This window comes from Larimichthys crocea, chromosome III (assembly GCF_000972845.2).
Source record: "Larimichthys crocea isolate SSNF chromosome III, L_crocea_2.0, whole genome shotgun sequence".
Classification (NCBI taxonomy): domain Eukaryota; kingdom Metazoa; phylum Chordata; class Actinopteri; family Sciaenidae; genus Larimichthys; species Larimichthys crocea.
The window spans coordinates 9,630,456-9,653,172 of record NC_040013.1 but is presented as its reverse complement, the minus strand read 5'-3'; the positions used below and the strand labels follow the sequence as shown (position 1 = coordinate 9,653,172).

The window sequence follows — 22,717 nt, the reverse complement described above, 5'->3', positions numbered from 1 at the left end:
ACAATGTACACAATACACACCGGGGGGCTGTGTACACAACATATTTGCTGATCACCTGAGGATGCTGTGAGGCTGACTGTGTATTGGCGGGTGGTGGAGATGTCAGGTTGGTGTGAGGAGCAGAGTGCAGTGGGGCCGAGTGTTCAGAGAGCAGAGCTGGCCATAATTAGAACAGGCCCCTTTGCAGACATCGTGTCCTAGTTTCTTCACACTTATCAAGCATAGAGAACACAAACACACACACAAGAGTACACAGACGCACTTTAAGCAAATAGACACACATGCACACACACATGCATGCATGCAGACCCGGTGTTGTCACAAAAGAACACGTAAAACTCTGACTCATAGCTGGCAGGTAGGAAATATCAACTCCCTGCAGCTCAGAAGTGTCACAACAATCACTTGAAAGTCGTGTCTCTGTCCTGAAATAGCTCTCCTTCTCTGGATGATGTAACACCCAACAAGATGTGTACAATAACAGCAGGCCCGGGGCGCAACATTATGTACAAGTCATCCCTGATGCAATTATGGAATTAAGTAAGACTCACACAACCCACAGGACAAAAGACTTAAAGAAAACATTGTGTTTTTGTGTGTGGGACACTGACACAGGTCTGTCCTCAGGCATCATCTTATGTGACGCTGGGAACCCTGAGACTCACTGAGCTGTTTGTTTGTCCAGCTTAGGGGCCTCTTTAGCAGATAAGAGCTCTGTGTTTGTGTAGCTGATTGATTCTATAGATCAGACTCCAGACAGTATTCATACAATCAAAACAACCACAGGGTAGAAAACAAAAGATTACCAGTCAGGATGACGCTGTGACAGTTTGTTAGCAACTTTGTACACAAATCTTCTAGGAAACCTTTCCGACTATTCAAAAGCTGTTGCTTGCTCACGGTAAACAATACAGATTACTTATAGTTACCATAGTAACCACTGCCTTTGACAAACAGGGAGCCATGGCCCATGGCTCCCAAATTGACATGTTGCTCATTTCCCATGGCCCATGGGAAATGAGCAACATGTCAATTTGCATAATAGAATCCCAGACATACATGCACTGACGTGTTGATGCCTGATGCACATTAGTGTTAATTTTGTTAGACCAAAAGTAAACAAAGCAGACTGCAGGCTGAGCAAATTATTTAGAAATTCAATTCAGACACATGTATGTGCTGGTATGATTATTTAAGCAATAATGAGTGAGAGGCAGCAGGTAATTGTGCACGTTCCCATGGGTGCTGTTAGGCGCGATACTTTGTGCCGAGCGGGCAATATAAGGAAATAATATTGCACTGGTATTACACTCTCAAGGTCATAATTGCTTTTACAAACAATAAAGTAGGTGAATTCATTTCAAACTAAAAAAGGAGATTAACTAGCTTATGATTAACATGTATCTTTGTTATGCCTTGTTAATACTTACTGGGTTTCCAAAATCGTCTTTAAGATCGTCTACAAAGATGTGCAGTGACAGTATGAGGTGTTAGTCTGAGGCTGTGTCCCAGTTCCACACTAGACACTAGGGTTTCACACACAAAGTGCAACATCAAGTGTACTCTAAAAGTAGTGTGTTTACTTTCTTTTTTGTTAACAGGAGGTCAGCCCACCACAGTTTTTACTCTATTAGTTTTTATACAGTAGTATATGGGTTACATATGTTTTATTCTAAGAGTAAAAATGATATGACATGATAAAATACTTTAGACATCAATCACACTGCCACAAATGTCACTGATATTTCAGAGAGCAAAATGTTTTTCGAACATTTAATGCTTTTATTTCATCCTTTTTCTGCTTTTTTGTTTAAACTGTCACTATTATTCACAACTGATTCTATTGTTTTGCATTTCATTGTGGGACAACAGTGTCGATCAACAGTACTCTCAAAAATCAACACATTTTTGTCTGCATAATGGCAGTTTTGAGTATACTTAATTTGGCAGTATTCAAGTGTGAAATGGAAAAAAATGGAAAAAAATGGAACTGCAGCCTCAGTTTTTTGAGTGTGCTGTTGGTGGACACTTATGTCCCACAATAGATAATTATCCACAATTTTTGGAAAGAAATATCTACGTTTTCTCTTTGTGACGTTTGATTGACGGCTCCTATACCTAATGACTTAATTTTACTGATACTTACTACAAAAACAGTACACTGTAGGCTATTTGAGGACAGCCTGCAATTAGTATGATATATGGAACTGTGGCACAGCCTGCAAAAAAACAAAAGCTCTTATAAATAAGCATTAAATCTCTGAAAAAACTTTGAAAGTTGTATTTCCTTGTTAGATTTGGAGTAGTATTTCTGAGTTACAGTTTGATGGAATGGAAAATACTTTGGAGTAGTATTTCTGAGTTACAGTTTGATGGAATGGAAAATACATATACTTACTGCATTAAATGCAGTACTGAGCAATAATCTCTTGTCAACACAATTCTAAAAGGGCTGGTATAAGGAAAACCTGCCTGATTAATAAATCTAATTAAAAGCCATTTCAATTTAATAATATCTCTATTCTTGTTCAGTACTGTAGGTCAGTATGAAGACGGGATGTAAAGACCTTGAGAGGATAAAAGAGCAATTAGAAGAGATTAGAAGGAAAAAACGAATATGGCTAAAACACACACTTGCACACATGCGCACACACACCAATCAATCTCCATTGTGGCGGCAGGGCAGCAGCTTGGCAGCAGCTAAGTGGAAATCATTTACTTAAAGTCATTATGGAAAGGAGAAAGAGGTCAGACGCTCTGTGAGGCAGAGAATCCAGCTCTTCAACAGTGCTATCACAACATCATCAAGACAAAGATACCAATACTATTTAACAGCCATCATACTACTTGACTGAGTGATACATCAAACTTTATTGTGATTGAGGCATTTTATGTCAGCTCAGTTTCCAATAATTCAATGTGATTCAAAACTGCATATGCAAGTCACTCTCACCATACTGTGCATGAGCATGAACTGACTGATCCGGCTTCAGTAGCTGTTATTAAGCCTGTCAAGTTTTCATTCCTCTCGCAGCATGTATGCAGTTATAATAACTGTAACACAATTCTTTCAATTCTTTTCACAGAGAAAAAGAAAAAGAGAAAAGCAGGCTTCTTATTCTTAGGCGGCGTCCATATTTTGATGGCTGAACTGTCACAAGTAAACTTTATCAGCTGTACTGTAGCAAAAGTGGCTAATTAAGATAGCATAAGCTCAGTGAGTTGGGTTAAAATGCTGTGTCATGACTGACGTTTTCAGCTGACTCGTTTTAAAACCTATAGCAACGTAACATATATTATACTAATGGCTACCAATGCATGTTGTGCTAAAAGACTGGGGCGTACATGTTGCAGAGGCAAAGTTAGCATCCTAGCCTGTTTCTAAAATGACGCACAAATAGAGTTTTAAAGTTTTTCAGCTGTTTTTGTTGTTTTATTGTATTGCGGTGCAGCTTGTTAGTCCTATTATATTCCTATTATGTATGACGAGTAAAAAATGCATTGTAACATTAAAAGTATTGTTTAGTTAGGTAGTGTAGGGAGTAAGCTAGATAGCCAGACAGGCTAATGTTTACAGCTTAATCTAGAAGAGATAACACACTGTTTAATCCATTGCTCACAGTTTAGTGCTTGTATTTTTGGTTTTATAAAGGCACCACTCAGGCTCTTAGACTCATGTATGTATATATGGAGGAATCCAAAGTTTCACAATCTGCCATGCCAGACATGAGATATTGCAGTCATTCTGTCTTGACAAGTTTTAGGTGCTAGATTAAGATCTATTAGACATACAGAGGAATCCCAAATATGAAACCGGGACAAAACATGCATACTCGACATGCATAGTGTGATACTAATTATCAGACTCATGACAGTTCGTCTTGGTTTGAAATCCTGCATACGGCACTTACCATGTTTTTACTGTTTGGCTGTGAATGAGTATAAATGTGTGAATTTAAAGCAGGGAGGAGTTGGAGGAGGAGAATACATGCTCAGCAAAACCTTCCCTTGTGTAAATAAAGGTCTGGAGAATTGTCAGAGGGTCAGCGACACCAACCAAGGCTTCTCATGTAGATCAGTATTGATCAGAGACAGATGGGCAACAAAGGTCATGTTTAAGTTAAGGTCAACTAATTGATTCTTCTGTCTCTCAGTAAGCCCAGCGTCAATGTAACTGACACTTTAAATAACGTTCAGCCATACAGTGAAAGAGTTAGCATTACCAACCTCCGGGTGATTTTCCTCCATGCAGAACAAAAACTCCTCCAATTTCTGCAATAAAAAAGGGAAAGATTTGTTAAGGTCACACAGTCATAAACCTGCTCATGAATTATTGAAAATGCAATTATGTTGGTTGTTTACTGTATGTATGCAGCATCATCATAATGAGAAGACATTGTAATTATTTATCACCAAAACTGACAAGGAGAAAACAGATTAACTGTTTAATCTGTACCGCAGGTTTCCTTTGTTAGTATTCAAAGTGTATAATTGTAAATTCTTCACTAAGGGAGGAGGTAATTACTGTACCTATCGGATGATAACATATTGTCTGTGGCTTCAGGGTAAGTACATAAGAAGGTTGAGTAACAACAAATAATAATCAGGAACGTTTTAATAATTACTTTTTAATTAAAAATTGTGTAAGGTGTTACAGCCTTCATTATTTTTGCTCTCGATGTAAACACAGGTGAAGCTGACCATCTTATCGTAAACGCAACAATTTTGAACCAGTCACACAAACTGGATTGTCTTTGCTCTCTCCAATTACATCCACCTCACAGCAACATCTGTCACATGCAGTTTTCAAGGTATCGACTGTAAAGGTTTTCTGGTATCCAACTGATAAAATACTCGTCTATTGTGTGTTGCCTTGAGATGAAAACACTCAACACAATCTAACAAATGCAAACTGGAGGACCTTTTTGATATGTGGGTCCTTAAATGTTCATAAAAGTAGAAACATACACAAAGGCTCAAATATAAGGAAAACAGTAAGAGATGTATTTTTCTGGTCTTTGTTTCCCCAAGAAAAAGCCAGAGCTGCAGGACAAAAAACATGCTGCAATTCATCTGTTCTCTTTGATAAGCGATTGCAAGGTGCTTATGAAAAACATGTTAGCTGGTTAGTTTTGGGGCATTAATATTGTCATTCATGTTAAATGTTGCAAAGACAATGTACAGTACATGTCCATGACGTCAGAGATCTTTTTATTGCATATCTACATTGAGAAGGTTTCTTAAACATTCATGGATCAACACAACATCCTAAAGCTTCTAAAATGTATTTTTGCAGCCCAAGGTGAATTCAGAGAACAGAGCTGAGCTCTGGTGTTTCTGGCTTAGAGGACACAGAAAATAGAGTGCACAGGACGGAGACAAAAGAGAGAAATGGTTGGCTCTCTCACCTTTTAGTTCTTGCAGAAATGTTAGGAGGGGCCAGGCTTTAGGTGGAAGAGGAAAAGCAGAGAAGAACAAAGGGAAAGCAGAAAATAGAACCATGCAGTTTGTGAAATGCAGTCAGGCAGAGCAGGAAAAGACGACATCAATGCAAAGTATATATTTATGGTTGCGCAGAGCAAGACTGTGAGAGCAGGTAAAGAGGAGTTATTGAACATGACAATGAAATGCCACAGCTTCCAGTTTTAATATTCATTGACAAATATTTGCTCATGGCTACAGTTCAGCAGATTCATACTGTATACAAATGCAAATTTACAGTATAAACTACTATTGAAAAACAGAAAATATATTAAATCACAATCTGTGAATCAAACCAACAAAATAAAGTCTTACAAAAACATCTCTGGCAAGTGTGCTATTTTTCTATCAATTCTTTTGGCTTTGTTCCAGCCTCAGACAAGTCTGTCAGATTACGTGGGTGGAGGAAAGTGTGAGGAGAGGAGAGAATGAGTCGGACTATGCCTTGAGGCAGTGGACCTCAACTCACTGTGGGATAGACCAGCACAAAGCGTTCACACACACACACACACACACACACCCACACACACACACACACCTCAGACATGCATTCCCACTAAATGCATGTAATTGTGCAGAAACAGACTCTTCAGTCTGAGCTCTGTAGATTGAAACTCTTCAAGAAGGCCAAAATATTTCCAAATGGTTGCCTCCCTCACGCCCACATTTTCCTCGTTTAGAAATACCTTAGAGCGGACTGCTGCTCATCTAACTGTAGTCGACAGACAAAGAACAGCTGAATGTATGGACTGAGAATGTCCTCTCCAGTCAAGTGGTAGGACTGACCGAGCAGGAACATTTTATTTGAGGCTACATTTAACACCAAAGTAACGAATAAAAGACAAAAGCAAGTCTGAGTGGCAGGAATGGGTTGTGTGTAGTAAATAAGACAAAGCTCTGCACTCTGGTATGAATTTATAGGCGTTTTAATGAATATTATATTGTAACACTGCTATGTTACCTTAGTGAACTCTGAGTTCTGTAAGTTTGCCTCAGGACACCAGCGCCCTCCTAACGCAGTCAGCATAGCACAGTCTTCTTCTTCTTTGGTGCACGGCTGTGTTGGAAGATAAGCCATTGCAGTGGGGAGGTCTTCGATGTCGGTTCCACTGCAGCTGGGAGTCCGTAACTGGAGGCCCCGCAGGAATAGGTGACATGCTTCCAGGTCGGCTTCCCAGATCCGCTCCAGGCCTGGACAGCCACAGCTACAGAGAGGAACAGACCAATGAGTTATACACTATATACCATACCACATGAGGCAATATGGAAATATAAACTATTTAACTAATGTATAAACTCTCGGCTATAAGGTACAATGTGGCGCCAGAGAGTAAATTAATAATATGACACAGTTAAAAATGATGTGATAACTGTACTATATAGCAGTAGATATATTACTTATTATTTATTTATGCAGTCACATTTTGTTTCTGTAGTATAAAACATTTAGACACAACAAAGTAAACACAAGATGAGGTTGTTGCCACTGTGTCTGTTAAGTATCAACTTGGAGCCAGGAGACGATTAGCTTAACTAATGACAACTTAAACCACATGTGTAATGTTTGTTATATTAATGTTTTAATTTGTGACCTTTGAGGTGTTTAAAGGTGTATTTTCAGAGACAACCAGGCAGCTGTTTTTGCTAAGCTATGCTAATTGCCTGGCTGTAGCTCAACAGAAAACAAATAGAGATGAGAGTGGTGTTAAAATGTATTTCCCCAAATGCCAAACGATCTGTTCTGTTTTGACCTGTAAACAGTCTTTATCAGTAATTATTCATATATGTACTAAAAAAAACACATTTATGAGGCTATACAATGCTAAACATAGGGTATGTTGTGACTGTAGTCATATAATCACACTAATATAAGTACAACAGCACATACAAAATCATACATTGAGGTACAGTATGCATGTCATGACTGAACTGCTGCATGATATCTGAACAATGTAGTTGTACAGGCACAGTAAAGGACATCATTATTAACATCTCTATAATAAAGCATTGACAACAGAGTGACGGGGGGGAAATGAATCAAAGATTGCAATGTCATTGACAAAATGTAATGAGGGTGAATGTCTTCCTGACAGGCTAAGCTCTTCTACAAAGAGCTTCAGCAGAAAGACAAAGGGGGAGCCTGGATGTGTTCATCTCTGCTGGGGTCACTGAGCAGGAGTTCAGGGTGAGGCCAGGAAGATTGCTTTTTGTTTATCTGCTCACTGAGTTACAGTCAATCATCCCTCTACACTCCCTCACCTGACCTTGGTGACATCCAAGATGGCCTGTGTAAAAACAGGGGAGAACAATTAAACCAACTACATCTGACTGACTATATTATTGGACAATGAGCAGTATGATCACTGACCTGTGGAGGTCTCTGTTCATTTTTAGGATGAGTTGGTGTGAAAGTTGAGTTTCACAGGAGTAACAAACACTTCATTGTATCTGGTCTTTCTGGCATTCCAAAAAAAGACTTTCTGTTTCTGAAATACTCCTCCACTGACTCGCATTTGAGACCTCTGACCTTTAAAATATCTGTATTTATTACTCTTCTTCTCTCAATGACCTTAAGATAACAAGTCATTCCCAAATAGTTGTGGTGCCAGGTCACATTTTAGGAACTAAATCCATTGCTCGTGTTGGAAATTCTACCTTTAATATGACTTAAAAGGCACACAAAAATGCAAAACCTTAACTAAAGAGCACTAAATATTTCAAAATAAGAAATAAAATCTACCCATACATACTCAATAACCTCAATAACAACTCTGTTTCCAGGAATCCATCTTATGTAGAAAACAAACTAAAGCTGACAGGATGCAGGGACAGAGATGTGGGCTTTGAGATGAGATGAATCAAACATCTTAAAGGAATAAATGTCCTCATCTCTCCATATGTGCCGATTCCCAACCCAGGAGGACACTCTCTGTCACAAACACTCATTCTCACATTGACTGACTTGGGATGATAAAAACACAACAATTCAGACTCTAAGCTCAAATATACTTACATATAAGCCTCTATAATATATTCAGTATTTTCACCTAGTGTAGCAGGAGTGTAGCCTCCCCGCTGTGCCGTTAGATTTGAGGAGAACTGCTCATTCTCCATCATACATAAACAAACTCAAAGGCAAAATGCAGCCAGACAATATCTGTCGCTCTGTTCTTTCCTCTCTCTCAGTGATGAGGCCGCCTGAAAATTGAATGCCACTTGTTTTCCAGCCCATCTCCTGCCTGAAAAGGCTGCCAACCTCTGTACCCTGCCAGCGCACGCCTCTCAGCCATTCTCTAACCTTCATTTGGCACACAGACAATAGAAAAATTGCTCGGCCCAGCCCCCTCCTGCACTCACCAATTCGCTACTCAACGCTGCTGCTTCTGAATCCTGCTATAGTGGGGACGCACCCAGTGAGCCATGCCATTGTTATTTGTCTCTTCTGAAGTGGAGAGGGACACACACACAGGCAGATATGGGTGGGCACACATGTGTTAACGCACACACATACCCATAAATCATTCTCTGTGGGGATTTAGTGTTGTACAATCATAAATTCCTCTAAAAATGTCAAAGCTGGCCTCATCTATCACAAAAAGCTTCTCTTCAATGACACCCACAATTCATTACAAGCAACTGGCATCGGCACTTTTGTGCTGCACTGAAAATCCAGACAACACGTCAGCGCCTAAACATCCCTGTGATGTTGGCGTCCTGGTGCCCTTCGGTATGAACTTCTCGTCCGGGGGGTTAATTGGTGGCAGCCGCTTGGCCTGCCATCTGACAGTGGCAGGGTGTGGGTGTGCTGCTCCGCTGATGGCCCAGTAATAAGAAGGAGAGACAGGCAGGCACACTTCCTCTACAGTCGCACAGCACCGCTGTGGGACTGCTGACTGACAGGACTGCTCTTTCTCCTTAAGGCATTATGTACGCACACAGACAGCTACGGAGGAAGGATTATAAATATAACTGTTGAACGACGGATGGGCAGTCCGATGTTGCTGGTACCAGTAGGTTCTGTTAGACCTCTCGGGGGTTCACACACTCTCTGGCCAATATTCTGAACTCTACCCAGCATAAGGCCATATGTTCAGCCAAGAACAGACAGAGTGTGAAAAACAGCCCTTATCCTCAGTCACAGCTGGGATCTAAAAATCAGGCTAAAGGATAAAGTGAGCACCAACTCCCCTAGAAATGACTATTGTGAATAAATTAAAATGAATGTGACTTTCACCTACAGTCTCATGCCAGCGTCTGGGAAATTTAAGATCCCCAAAAGCTGCAAACACAATGAGGATTCGCACATTAGGAAGAAAAAAAGGGGGATAGATGGTAACGATTCAACTTAATCATGCAGCAACGGCTCAAATCACACCAACAGAGGAGAGGTGCTAATAATATGATGAAGTACAAGGTGTTGACTATTGGATGAGGTGTGATGGATATGGATGAACTGAACTGTTTGCAATGTGGGTGGCTCGTTGTCTGAGGAGGTTTTTACAACAGACAGCTGAGTAACAAAGGCCCCTTTGTTCCAGACATTTTAAATTTCGTCTTTGTCTAATGTACAAACAGGATTTTGTACGTTTAAAGTTTTTTTCCACTGCGTAGATGCTCTCAGCGTGTCCTCGATTTTAACAAGGGAACATGTCTCATCTGAGTATTTTAATGCCTGCTACACCAGTTGCATTGTGTCCGTTAAATATGATAAATGACATCCAAATCTCAACAGAAGAATGCACAAATGTAGGAAAAGTACGAGAGGCATTTCCTAATGAAACATCTACATAATGCATTAAACAACTGTGCCGAGTGCTAATCTGAATAAAATGTTTTTTGTTCTGGTGACACACTTACAGCATCTGTGCGGCTCCAACATCCTGTTGTAGTCTTTAGCAAGGAAGAGATAATTGGTTTTTTCAACACCATCCGTCTCCACGGAGACCAGACATCTCACCAGTACTAATCTGCCTCTCTCCTCCCCTCCCCCCCCTTCCTCTCCTCACCTCCCATCACCAACTGCGCACTCCATCAACAGTAATGTACATTAGAGCTGACTGATAAAATTTACAATGGAAGATGGGTGCATGTGTGTGTGTGTGTTAGTGTGTATATATGCGCGTGTGGAGACAACTGCCGTTCAATCAAGGCAAATATGTGTCACTGCGCCAAACTGGAGCTGGTAGAAGCTACTGGGCCTTGCCTAAAGCCAGAGCTGTGCTTGTGATTTAATCTGGACCACCTCTGGATATGGAAACTGATGCAGGGCTGCAGAGTCAATCAATTAATACAGACCGTGATGAGCAGGGAAATTAGTTTACAGCATCCAATACTCAACAAGGTGTCCTTTAATGTGATTTTTCTTTCAATGGTGATGTGGTTAAGATACATGTGATCTATATAATCAGCTTTCCATGCAATAAAATATCTATTGATGAAACTAAAAGATAGGATCAGCAAACACAGGAGCTCCATTAAATGGACAGACTTTTCTGGAGGACAATTCATTTATATAGCTATTTTTAGAGTTATTTAAAGGTGCAGTCCTCTGATTTATACACAAGGTTTTGTTTACTCATGACGAGTATTCAGCATGTCAAAATCTGCAGTGCCTCTGGAAAAATAAAATAAAGTGTAAAATTATGCTGCTGAGTTGCATTATGGGAATTGTAGGATCCAGCATTTTTAGATCTTGGCCCATAGTTAAACTTAAGGTTTGTTGGTTTGCATCATATTAGTAGTTTTTAAATATTTACTTAGGTCTTAAATTGTGTTCTTCTTTCTGGGATGGTATTTTGTGACTGTCGTGATTTTTGCTGTTTATGTAACTTTTGGTTGTGCACATTTATTTTGAAGTTGGAGATTCAGCATTCTTTAGAGGTTTGAAATCTGCTTTGTATGCCTAGTTCTGCCTTCATATAGTGTATATATAGTATATAAAGCCTGTGCTTACTCATTTTGTAAAATACCCTGACAAATGCTTCTCTCAGTAAGTCAGCAAGTGTTGCCAAGTTGATTTTTTTCACACTTTTCACTTTAAATACGGCACAGACAGGTGCTCTCCCTCTCTCTCGCTCTCAAACTCTCTCTCTCATCTCTCCTTAAAATCAAACAAACAAAACACAAAGCAGCCATCTGCCCTATTGACAGAAAAGGTTCAGAGGCATGCTTCCCTGCTGGGCACTGAGATCGCAGCCATGTTGCTCCTTGACCACACAGAGCCCCAGTCTGTGCATCCTTCAACAACAAACAGCCATGCAGTGTGTGACTGACTCTTGGCTTTCATCCAAAAAGGTGACCCTGCCTCTCCAAGGATGCAACACAGACATATTTACCCTGTCTCACACACCACACACACAGAGAGATAAGGGTCAGGTAGACACACAGTGGCTCTGACAACATAGGCTTTTTCCTGGCTCTAACTAAGCCCGAGAGGCCTAACCTTCCTCCTCTGAACACTTAAAAAAAGAGACTGTGCTGAGTGGAGAGCACAGCTCATATGGTGTACACAAAAACAAGACCAGCTCTATTCATCCATCTGTAAAACACAAATGGTTCCAAAATGCTGCAGAGCCGATCACATCCCAGCTGCTCGATGCTGTCTGTGTGCTGAGGAGACGAGCTCTAATCTCCATACGGAAGCATAAACAGGCGTATGGTGTCGACACTTGACTGGGTCCCACACCCTCAGCCCGGCAAAAGTCAGCCACTCAGCACATCACAATCCTGTTGTGTAACTGTCAGGCAAGGCAGGGCCGACCACCGGCAACATAACAGACCTGTCTTCAGTGATTCAGGAGCTCCGAGACGCAGACAGAAAGAGTGAAACAGACAGAAAAAGATATTGTTTTGTCTAAAATGGTTTACACAGACCAGGGAGAAGGTGGAAATGGAGCTATAAAAAAGGGAGGTATAGAAAATATGTGAGAAGGTGGGAAGAGAAAGACAAATTGCGCAGGTGAGAGACAGAGTGAAATGTGAGGAAGGGGCTCTGGGAGACAAGAGCATAAGAAATAAGGTGTGAGTGCATGATGTGGTGGGTGAGGTGATGTATTGGGGAGACAGTGCTCTGGTTAGAGGACAACAGAGGTGAGAGGAAATTCCTTGGAGGCTGCTGTTCTGTTTATGTCTCTTTGTTTTGTTTCACTCCTGTGGAATATTGAGTTGTGCTGCACTAAAAAAAAAAAAAGAGAGACAGCACAAAACACTCTTACCTGTGCAATCTGTCCTCCAATAACTTGACATACTTTGTAGTGTTCTCCTTCAGACAGCTTTCTGTAGAGAGAAAACAACAGCTTGTTACTTGCATTTCATTCACTAGGTTTATTAGCCATGATGGGGTATCCTAGCAACAAATTACTGTACAGCTCTAATATCATCAAGATTTACTTGTCGTTAGCCCTTATTGTACATGGGCTCTGTAAGGAAAGGTAGCAGTGATCACAATTGGTGTGGCATTGTGCTGTAAAACTGTAACAGTACAGTTCAGGCTGAAGGCCCAGCTGGCTCTTTCTTAAGACAAACAAACAATAGAGGAAAGATCATTCCCGCCGCATTAAGAAGGGATAAAACTGGAGACAGCCTGAGGATAAAAGGGGATTTTATCATGGCATAGGACCTTATATCATGCCAGATTTTCTGTGGGGCATAAAGTTGGATAGATAGCTTATGTTGCTTCCTGTGCCCTTATGCCAGTAGTGAGCTGCCTGAGGAGACAGACGCAGGCTGGCTGAGTGTTAGTCAGGATGGAGAGGAGGGCAGTCTGAGAGCCGTTAATGAGCTCATGTATGAAACATGAGAATATGCCCCCCGCAGCAGCAGATCTTTGAACACAATAGGATGCACTTGTATCAAATTGCGCCGCATACATATATGTGCACACCAACTATAACGTTCAATACGACCCCCCCCTCCTCCCCAACTGAAACACACACTACAAAGCTGGCCTCATAAATCTGATGATCCTAACATCTGCGCAACTCAACAAGCAGTAAGAATAACTGGTTTTCCACAGTCTGGTGCAGCGGATCCCAGCTTGGGGTCAAGACCCGCAAAGAGGTCAGAAGATAAATCGGAGAGGTCATGAAACGATTAACAGGAGGAAAGAAAACAAAAACATAATGCAGTCCTGATTTTGACTTTCCTATTGCTTTTCTCTGATGGGTATTGCTAACATTTGCTTGTTAAGACCTGTAAAACATATTAATACTAAACAAGTGGCTGGTTAACCTTGCTTAGCACTAAGACTGAAAACAGCTAGTCTTGTTCTGTCCAAATAAAATCCACCTACCAGCTCACTAATTAACACGTCATATCTTGTTTGCTCGGCTGGTATAAAAATGTAAGTGAGCAAATAATTTAATCAGTGAGCTTTAAGCTGTGGTGGCTGGCTAAGCTAGGCTAGCTGCTTCCCATGTTTCTGGTCTTTATGCTAAGCTAAGCGAACTGGCTGCTGGTGGTCAGAGTATTTTCACACTTCTCAATTAATTCTAGGCAAGAAAACATAAAACATATTTTTCCAAAACTGAAATTTTTGGAAAAAATTTTAATGTCTCTCAAATTGAGACATTAACAGTATACATATCACATGAAAAACGAAATGGGTCACAAGAAGATACTGCTTCATTTTAAAGAAGCACAAATCAAAAATGGTTGGAGAATACTCTAATGTAATTCCACTTGTCTTGCTCACATTGAGTAGGACTCACATAGAGAGAAAGTCGCCTAATTGGGTGTTCTGAATCACACTGAAGTTTGAATTATAATTTGTATCATTGTCTTGATGGTGGTTATTAGACAGCATCAGCTCCAGGATGAGACGAGATGGGGGCTGGCACAGCGGGGAGAAAGGGAAAATGTCTGAGACTAAGTGGCTGTGACACACACACACACACACACACACACACAATTACACACACATTTCTGTCCATACTCTAGGAAAGAAATGAGATGGAGATAGTTTGGCTATATTTATGGGGGTTGCATGTGCGAGTCACAGAAAGAGAAATCTTGCCCGAGAGTCATTTTCATTCAAAGTGGCCAAATCTTCTTAATCAGAGGGAAGAGGGAGTCCACTGGAGTAGCTATCGCATATCTGGTGAGCTGATCTAGTGTACGTGGACCAGACAGCTCACTTACCACCCCTCTAATTGCTATGTGAGATCCTATCCTACCTGACAGAGTTTCCCTCGTCAACTTCCATTCATGCCGGCTCCGTTAAGCAGCGTGCAAGGAGATAGCCACTGAATAATACATGGGGGGCATTAAGCATGACTTTAGATGGCATAGAGCATGTACAGATGCAAGATGACTAAGTAGGCTAGAGCCCGAACAAGAGCAAGAGCCAGATTTAGAGATATTACACTGTGAGGAATAGAAACAGTCAATATAAAAGGCAGATGAAGAGAGATAAAGACGTGAGCATATTAACTTAATATGTCTTTCTTTGCTGATACTGTCATAAGCAGAGGAGAGTCAGTGTGCCATCCTGTCGCCATGCCAACCAGTGGCAAAACTAGTGAGCCTTTTCAGGCGTGACAGATAAAAATAATCTTCTCTTTATAGAAAAGGACGAGACATCAAGCAGCAGAGCCTCCTCCTGAGCCGAGTGGAACCAGAGCACCGGGTGATATTACCACTTCCTGTAAGTCTGCGGGAGGCTGCTGTCATTGGCAGGCCATGCGAATAAAATCAGCACTAAAAAAGCCATAAAGAAGAGAGAGCCACTCTGTTAGTCCCTGATACAAGCGACAGTATATTTGGTGTTGATGGAACCTCACAAAGGCGTTCACAGAGTCGCCACTGGAAAATTCATGAGCTCAGGCTCCCGTCACACCAGTGATCTCAGCAGGCACTAAACATCACTGATTGCTGCCAAGGACCCCGGCCAAAATCGAAGAGGCCATTCATTCATGATACAAACAGAAGTGAGACACTCTTGACGGAGGATGAGAATGTGCAGTTTGCTTCATATAGGTCGAAATACTCATGCATAAGTCTAAGGAAGATATAATTACTTCAGCTAAATAGATATTAAGTTGATAAAAAAAAGATTAATTTGATGATTATAATCAGTAGGATAGGCAGTCAAAACAAACAGTCAAGACATATTGCGCGGTGATGAATTTCCAATGATGAAGTTATGGGCTTTAATGAGCCAGCAGAAGTTAACGATGGCAAGGTGTTTGGATTTGCTGCTGTATTATGAGCATTTAAGCAGCCCTCTAATTGAAAGTGAATAATGCAGTTGTTTCTTCATTGCCTTGTAACAATAAAAGCACCCAACATCTGTGGGGCCTTCGAGTTGTCAAACAAATTAGAGGCGGCTCCGTGCTAACGCAGCACCACCGGCAGAAGAGAAATTGTGTGTCTTTGTAATTGAGTTGAAGGCACCGACTGTGATTAATGTGTTTAAGCTCAGCTCGGGCTGTTTGAGTGCAACGGCACTGCAGGTAACACAAACACACAGTCAGCATATGTAGACGATCACATTGTACGAATGTATCTGAACTTAACAGCAGCCCAGCAGCATAGCTAATGAGGGAAGAGGGACAGGTTGATATCTCAAGACAGACACTCAATAACCCATGATGCTTTACGGCTGTGGGATCACAAAGCATAGCGGTACACAGATTGCAGCTGGCATGGCGTAACATATTGTGGAGCTGCAAGAGCGAGCAACAAAAGGAATCGTTTAACAAAAAAATGGCTGTGTACAAATCTATTAATCTATGCTTGAGTGGATAAATATATCTTTCTATACATTTACATACATGTGCATCTAAGCAGAGAGAGAGAGTTTATATATATATTTGTCTGTTTTGGGTATTGAATTGACCTTACTGAAATGTTAGACATGGTCACTGTCATTCTAACTGATGTCAAACTCGGTTTGTTTAGAGGAGACTCTACACTGACTTGGCTGATTTTCTAAAGTACTAAGATGTCCAACAAAGAGCAACTCATCCAAAATACTCATAAAAGCTCTAAAACAGCTCAACTCTTCACATTCCTGCTCCATTAAGCTGGGATATTATTTCCACTGTATCCTTTGGGAAAGTCCATTAGCAGCAGGCTAATATATCCTCCAAATCCTTCAGAAAAACCCAACATTTCTTAATTTATCACCTCCCTCCACAGAAGACTTTTGTATAAATGAAACAAATCTTTCACAGCAGATAGCAGAACTCATCACTGGACACAGTGGTGCTTTAAGCAAATGCCAATGCCAGCATGCTGACATGCTCATAGTGAGTGATAGCATTATGAGCATGGCAGGTATAATGTTTTAACCAGATTTGCCATTTTAGCTTAGTATGTTAGCATGTTAACATTTGCTAATTGGCATGAAACACAAGGTACGGTACAGCTGAGATGATGATGAAGGTCATTTGTTTTGCAGATGTTTGGTCATTAATTTGAAGTATTGGACTACCAGATGATGAAACTAAATGGAAAGTTATTTGGTAATCCATCCAGTAGTTGTTGGGTTATTTCAGTCTGTACTCAAGTGTCAGACTGAAAGACCAAAATGGCCACCTATAGTCATGCTGTTGGCAGGGGTAAAAACAGACAAAGTCTTTGAGCTTTATTTTGTGTGCAGTGCACCTAGAGGAGATCAAACTATAAATCTGAACCTCCTTTTGTGTATGGATTGAAAGAAAGGAAATTGATTGATGTGGTGCTGGGAGCTATTGCAGTGGTACCTCAATCAACTTCCCTTTGTTTTTGCAGTAATTCTTATGGGTATGGGCGCTATAATACTCCTGACAAACTCACAATGGAATGACATCCTCTACTGTATCACAGGAAAAATGAATACCGCCAAAACTTCAGAGACAAAAACCAGGAAACATTCTCCTGGGCCCACTTAACCACTACACCCCTCTCAATCATTCAGACACTCTTCAGGAGAAAAGCTGTCATGCGTTCCATCATATTCTCAACAGAAGCACCCTGAAAGAGGCATCATCATGAATAAATCATATATGTCCTAACCTTTACTATTGGCACTCCATTAAGAGGAAATTGCATTTGTTTAATAACACAGAGTGACAGTATTTTTTGATGTGGTGACACTTCAGCTGCTGGACTGGTATGCAGAATTGAGTTTGGCCTGGACGAGCTCCCAAATCCTGTCAAAGAAGAGCTGATACTGGAGTGGGAGCTGTATGGGGGAAAAAATAGACAGTGGAGATTCAAGAAAAGAGGAAAATAAAACTAATTAAATGTGGAACCACGCAGAGAAGACAGCCTAGTGTCTTTATCACAGATAGCCAAATTACCTGAGTGCTACAGAATATACCACCTGCATGCTAACAATGGCATTAAATAAGCATGACGAGAATACTTGGATAAATCAAGAGGGGCACACACTGACACTGCCTCCACATTTGAATGTCCTCACTCCTGGGGGTCATTTACTCACGTTATTCAGCTCTTCAATTATTTATTTGTAAATTTAGTATCACTCCAGATCTCTCTTGGGGACAAAATTATACTCTCAGCAGGGAATCAAACCTCCGGCTATAATGGGTTTGGTATTCATCAGCACTCGTGCCAATAGCAATTAGGGATCTAATGGCTCCCAGGCCAAAACCCCCTCACACCACAACATATGTTGGGCGGAGATGCTCAACAAGCTGAAGCTCTGTAGTTTAAATGAACATACAGTATGTGTATAGATTTTTGCCAAAGTGTCAGCCGAACTGTGTGTTGCTTTAGAGCTCATGCCATGACAATAGGCCTTTTCAAGAACAGGCGTATGGTTTTCTTGTTATAAGATGACACTAGTGTCATTAGCATGTACTGGAGATGTCTCAGAAACCAAAAGGATGGCCATCTTGACTTTGAAGTAGACTGTAATTTCTAATCCCCTCCAGCTAAAGAAATGGTAATGTGCTGTTTGTGGGCTATCAGTTTCCAAGCTAGCATGTGCCAGCCCCTTATTACCAAATAGGATGACAGTTTAATGAGCCCCTTGCTTGGTGTCAGCAACACATTGTGAAATTGCGCCTGCTGCCATATTGTGTGCGCCCACTTGAGCATTTGAGCAAGCCGCACAACCAATCATTAACTTGCCGTCTCTTCCCACATTTGTGACGTGTTACACACCTGATTCCCATTCCTTTGTTTAGCCCGAGCATTTGCATGTCACTGGTTTCTCTGCCTCCGTGCCCCAGAGAGCTGCTTTATTCCATGTGAGGCACGCACTGTACTTAGGATGCTGAGGTGAACTTGAACATGTCTTTGACGGTTGTCAGGGGAGAGATTAATGCTATCCCTGGCTGTTTAGTCAAGGTGTTCAGGACTGTATTTCAGCAACAAAAATCTGGTAGGTGAATGAGTTTCACAGTCGTAGGTGAAAGGAGAAAAAACATAATTGCTTTTGCAAGTAAAAGGAATTGGTTTCTACCACAATAATATAAAATCATGGACCTTACATGAACAAAAATGCCATGCATTACCATACCATTATCATTACCAAAACTCAATGCAGTTCAGCCTGACTGCAACAATCAAAGGGTGCCCCCTAGTGACAACAGAGGGTGCATTCAGGACAAGACAATGGGTCGACACTTATGGTGACACTGCAGCCACAGGCCGTAATGATCTATGTTACATCGCGTGTTAGACGGCTGATTTCACGCCTTGGGGTTGCAGCAGGAGCCTGATCCAGAGCTCTCTGGTCTCTCACTACCTGCTCTGGCCTCGTCACTTCACCGCTCCCCTTTCCTCTTTTTGCGCGCCCGTCTCAGTGCCTCAGAGAGTGAAGTGACCTTTTTTAGAAATCCCTGTGACTGATGGACTGGAGAGAGTTGCACTGCAGGTGGTGCCGTCAAAATCCATTTATCTCTCTGCCAGGGCCAGCAGCCCAAACCGATCTAACTCCCCCTTCTACCCTAAAAAAAGCAAGCCTCTTCTTTAAGCAGCATTCACATCTCCTCTAGTATAGAGTGTGCGAGCCCTGATACATCATGTCTGCACTGAGTGGCTTGGAGGTAATTGGCTACTTCACACAATCTAAAGCTCATTTCCCCTGCACTTCCCCCCATCTCCCCTCACCCTCCTCTTAACAACTGCCAATCCCGCTGGTAACTCATTTGATGCCAAGTCCCTACTGACAAAAAATCACTTCTCCTTCATTTGGGAGGAAAGTCACCGTCCATTGATGTCCTCCCAGTGTGAAGCAACATCAAGAGAGGACCTCTCTTTCAAAGAGCTCTCGTGTTTCACATTTGAATTGATATTTAAAAAGGTGTATTCAAAGAGAGAGAGAGACAGAGAGAGAACATACAACAACGTTTTCTTGTCTCAGTGGGTAGGTGAGTGTTCTTTCAGACAGTGTTGCATTTATTGAATTTGATATTTTTCATAGTTATTTAAAGCTGCTGTAATGAAAACCCTTATATGAATAATGGTGATGATAATGATTATATGTGACGTGAAAGGGGTCACTTGAAGTGATGAACCCACACAGAGTTCTTACAGGATTGTGCAGTTCTCCTCAGCTCCATGGAGCATTTTAGTATTACTAGCTTGATAAACTAGCTTTATCAGCTTTAATAAACACACTGTAACACGACCTGCTCAGCGCCAAATGTGCCGGTTTAAAGAATGACCTCTCCAGCCTAATAAATGGCTAGAAACTTCCATGCAGTTTTTGGACAGCTGAAATAAACAAAAGCATACAAATTATTTCTTATGACTACCTCCTATACCTCTATCACTATGTTACCAGGTAAATTAGAAGTAGAAAATAGAAGAAATCCAGTCATAAATGATCATGTTTTTACAAACTTGAACTGGATTTAGGTCTGGACCTAACTATGGTTAACTATGCTGAGTGAAATCACACTTGTTAAAATAGCTTTGATATGCAAATGTGCTCATGCAAATAACTATAAAGAGTGTATTGTGATTTTATGTGCTGGACTACTCTAACCTGACTGTGCCAGATGGTTTGTTGCATAGAACCATCTGGTAAGTCGTTGTTGGAAAAGGGCAGACACTTTCCAAAAATACAGACCAGGTGATTGCATGAACCATCTGTCTATCATCAGCTATCATGGGCGAACTTCAGATCAACAAACCATATAAAATAGTCAAACTTTTAATGAAGTGAGTCAGAAGAGGCAGCAGCCCGGGTTCATGTCTGGACCAGGCTGTTTGCTGCATGTTCCCTTTCTGACACTAACTCTAACCCCCGGCATTAGAGACGTCACTAGGTAGAGGTTTGTTACCTTTCAACAACACCTAGGCCCCGCATTCGTAGTTTTTTTAAGCTCCGCTATTGGTAGCTTAATTTCTAGAGTGGTCGTGAAGTCTACCTCTCAGCAAAACCACAAATAAGCATATTTTTCCCAAAATGTCAAGCTACTCCTTTAACTTATGTAAATTTAACTACAAACATCTTTAAGGCTATTGATGGTCATTAGTGAGAATTATTTATGACCCTTAGAAAGTCTTTATGGCAGTAATAAGGATGATTTGTTGGTTTTAGTTCAATCATTTTGCCCACAGTAGCCCAGGGCTGAGGACAATCTTGGATTTTTCATTGTTAAAACTAGGTGGGAACAATTAGAGAGTCTCCAATCGTCTGGTATCTCGAGACCAACGTTATCTTGATGTAGACTGGCCTCATGCAGTGACTCACCGTGCTGAGCCTCCTTCTGCTCCAGCTCCTGCCTGAGCTGCTGCCGCTGCTCCTTCATCCTGGCCAGCTCCTGGCTGCTCCCCGAGCTGAGACTGTTCAGCCTCTTGGCCAAAGCCTCCAGCCGGTCCCGCTCCAGGTACACCGCCTTCATCTCTGCCTTCAGCTCCTTGGCACTGCTGAAGTCATTACCTGCACCGGTGCATCACAGGGGGACATTAAGCTTACACCATTCATTAATGAGCACCTCGATCATTAATAGCGTAATTACGTGAGGCTAATTGTGAGCGATTCAAGTAAAGGAGAAAAATAAAAAAAGATGTGAAGTATAGGAAGGGCTGCGTTAGGGTGCGGTTGATTGGAGAGCTACCTGAGATGGCTGCCAGCTTGGCCTCATGCAGTGCTAAAAGCTGGGTCTCAGTCTCGCTGACTTTCCTCCTCAGGCTGCTGCCCAGCCTCTGACTCATGACCACCTGGGGAAAAGAAGGAGAAGAAGAGGCAGAGGAGAGAAATGGGGGAGGGTGGTAACTAACAAAACCTTTGCAGACACATGGATCCCACAGGATGCATAGCTCATTTCCAATTCCGCTTTCATTTTCGTTTTGACACTCATTCTTACAAGACCTTACAGATTCATTTCCGTCCTTCTGTGTTCGCCCTGCTTTGAATACACAGCAGAGCATCAACGCCGCGATGTGTTACCTTGTCTATAACCTTTAGAAAGAAAGAGAGTGCGTCTCCTTTCACGTGGACAGACAGGGAAATGTGAAATCTCCATAAAAGATGTCATTAGAATGTCAGAGAGGAAATAGGCCCATGAATGTCACGGGCCTGATGGGGATTCAGCACCTCAGCTCTGCAGTATTCACAGAGGAGATGATGGCTTCAGATACAGCCTGTCTGGCCTCCATCTGCCCTCACTCTGCCCTTTAACCCTCTGTTCTTTCCAGTGTATTCACTTTGAGTTATAGCCAGACACAATCCCCATGCTTCCTTCTTTTGAGAAACTATTTTCACCGCTCAAAGGCGGATTTTCTGACGCATTTTCCTCTCAAATCTGACACAGTTTTGTGCAACACTTTGAAAGGGCTGTCAAATAGGTTGGTATTTCTGAGACAGAACATCTCCAGGGAGTTTTCTTCCAACAGAAATATAAAAAGCAGGCTTGCATAATTTTATTTCACACATTACATGGACTGAAAAACTTCTCTGGAGTGCTTTTTAAACTCTAGAAATTCAGACATTGCTGATTTAATTTCAAGCCGACAGGTTTTTGCCAATTTTGAAAAAGTCAATAGAGAAAGTGAAAGTTACTTTCATGCCAGCAATCATTCTGTCACAGCAGGTGTGCCATTTACCAAATATTAGAGCTTTCACTTAGGAACAAAACTTTCCATTTCAACTTACATTGGACAATCTTGTGATGGAAGCCTATATTCCTTTTGAGGTGCTGTTGTAGCATCAACCAACCGTTTGATGATGGGTTTCTAAAGGACACAGTGACAGTAAAGAAGTCTATTCCGAACCTCCCTTGTCCCCTGCTGTGCCTCTCTCCCTCCATCCTCAAACCACCAATTCTTACAG

At 41.4% G+C, this 22,717-nt stretch overlaps 1 protein-coding gene across 3 annotated transcripts in view; it reads right to left on the bottom strand.

The window, feature by feature from the left end:
- Positions 1–22,717, bottom strand: part of disc1 (DISC1 scaffold protein) — a 41,498-nt gene that overhangs the window by 4,744 nt on the left and 14,037 nt on the right. For all 3 annotated transcript variants that reach the window (XM_019254709.2, XM_027277873.1, XM_027277872.1), the window contains exons 8-12: positions 21,504–21,606; positions 21,137–21,325; positions 12,696–12,756; positions 6,443–6,686; positions 4,228–4,272 (exon numbers count right to left, since the gene is read on the bottom strand). In XM_019254709.2, coding sequence (XP_019110254.2) covers positions 4,228–4,272; positions 6,443–6,686; positions 12,696–12,756; positions 21,137–21,325; positions 21,504–21,606 — 642 coding nt within the window. The remainder of the gene's footprint in view (positions 1–4,227; positions 4,273–6,442; positions 6,687–12,695; positions 12,757–21,136; positions 21,326–21,503; positions 21,607–22,717) is intronic.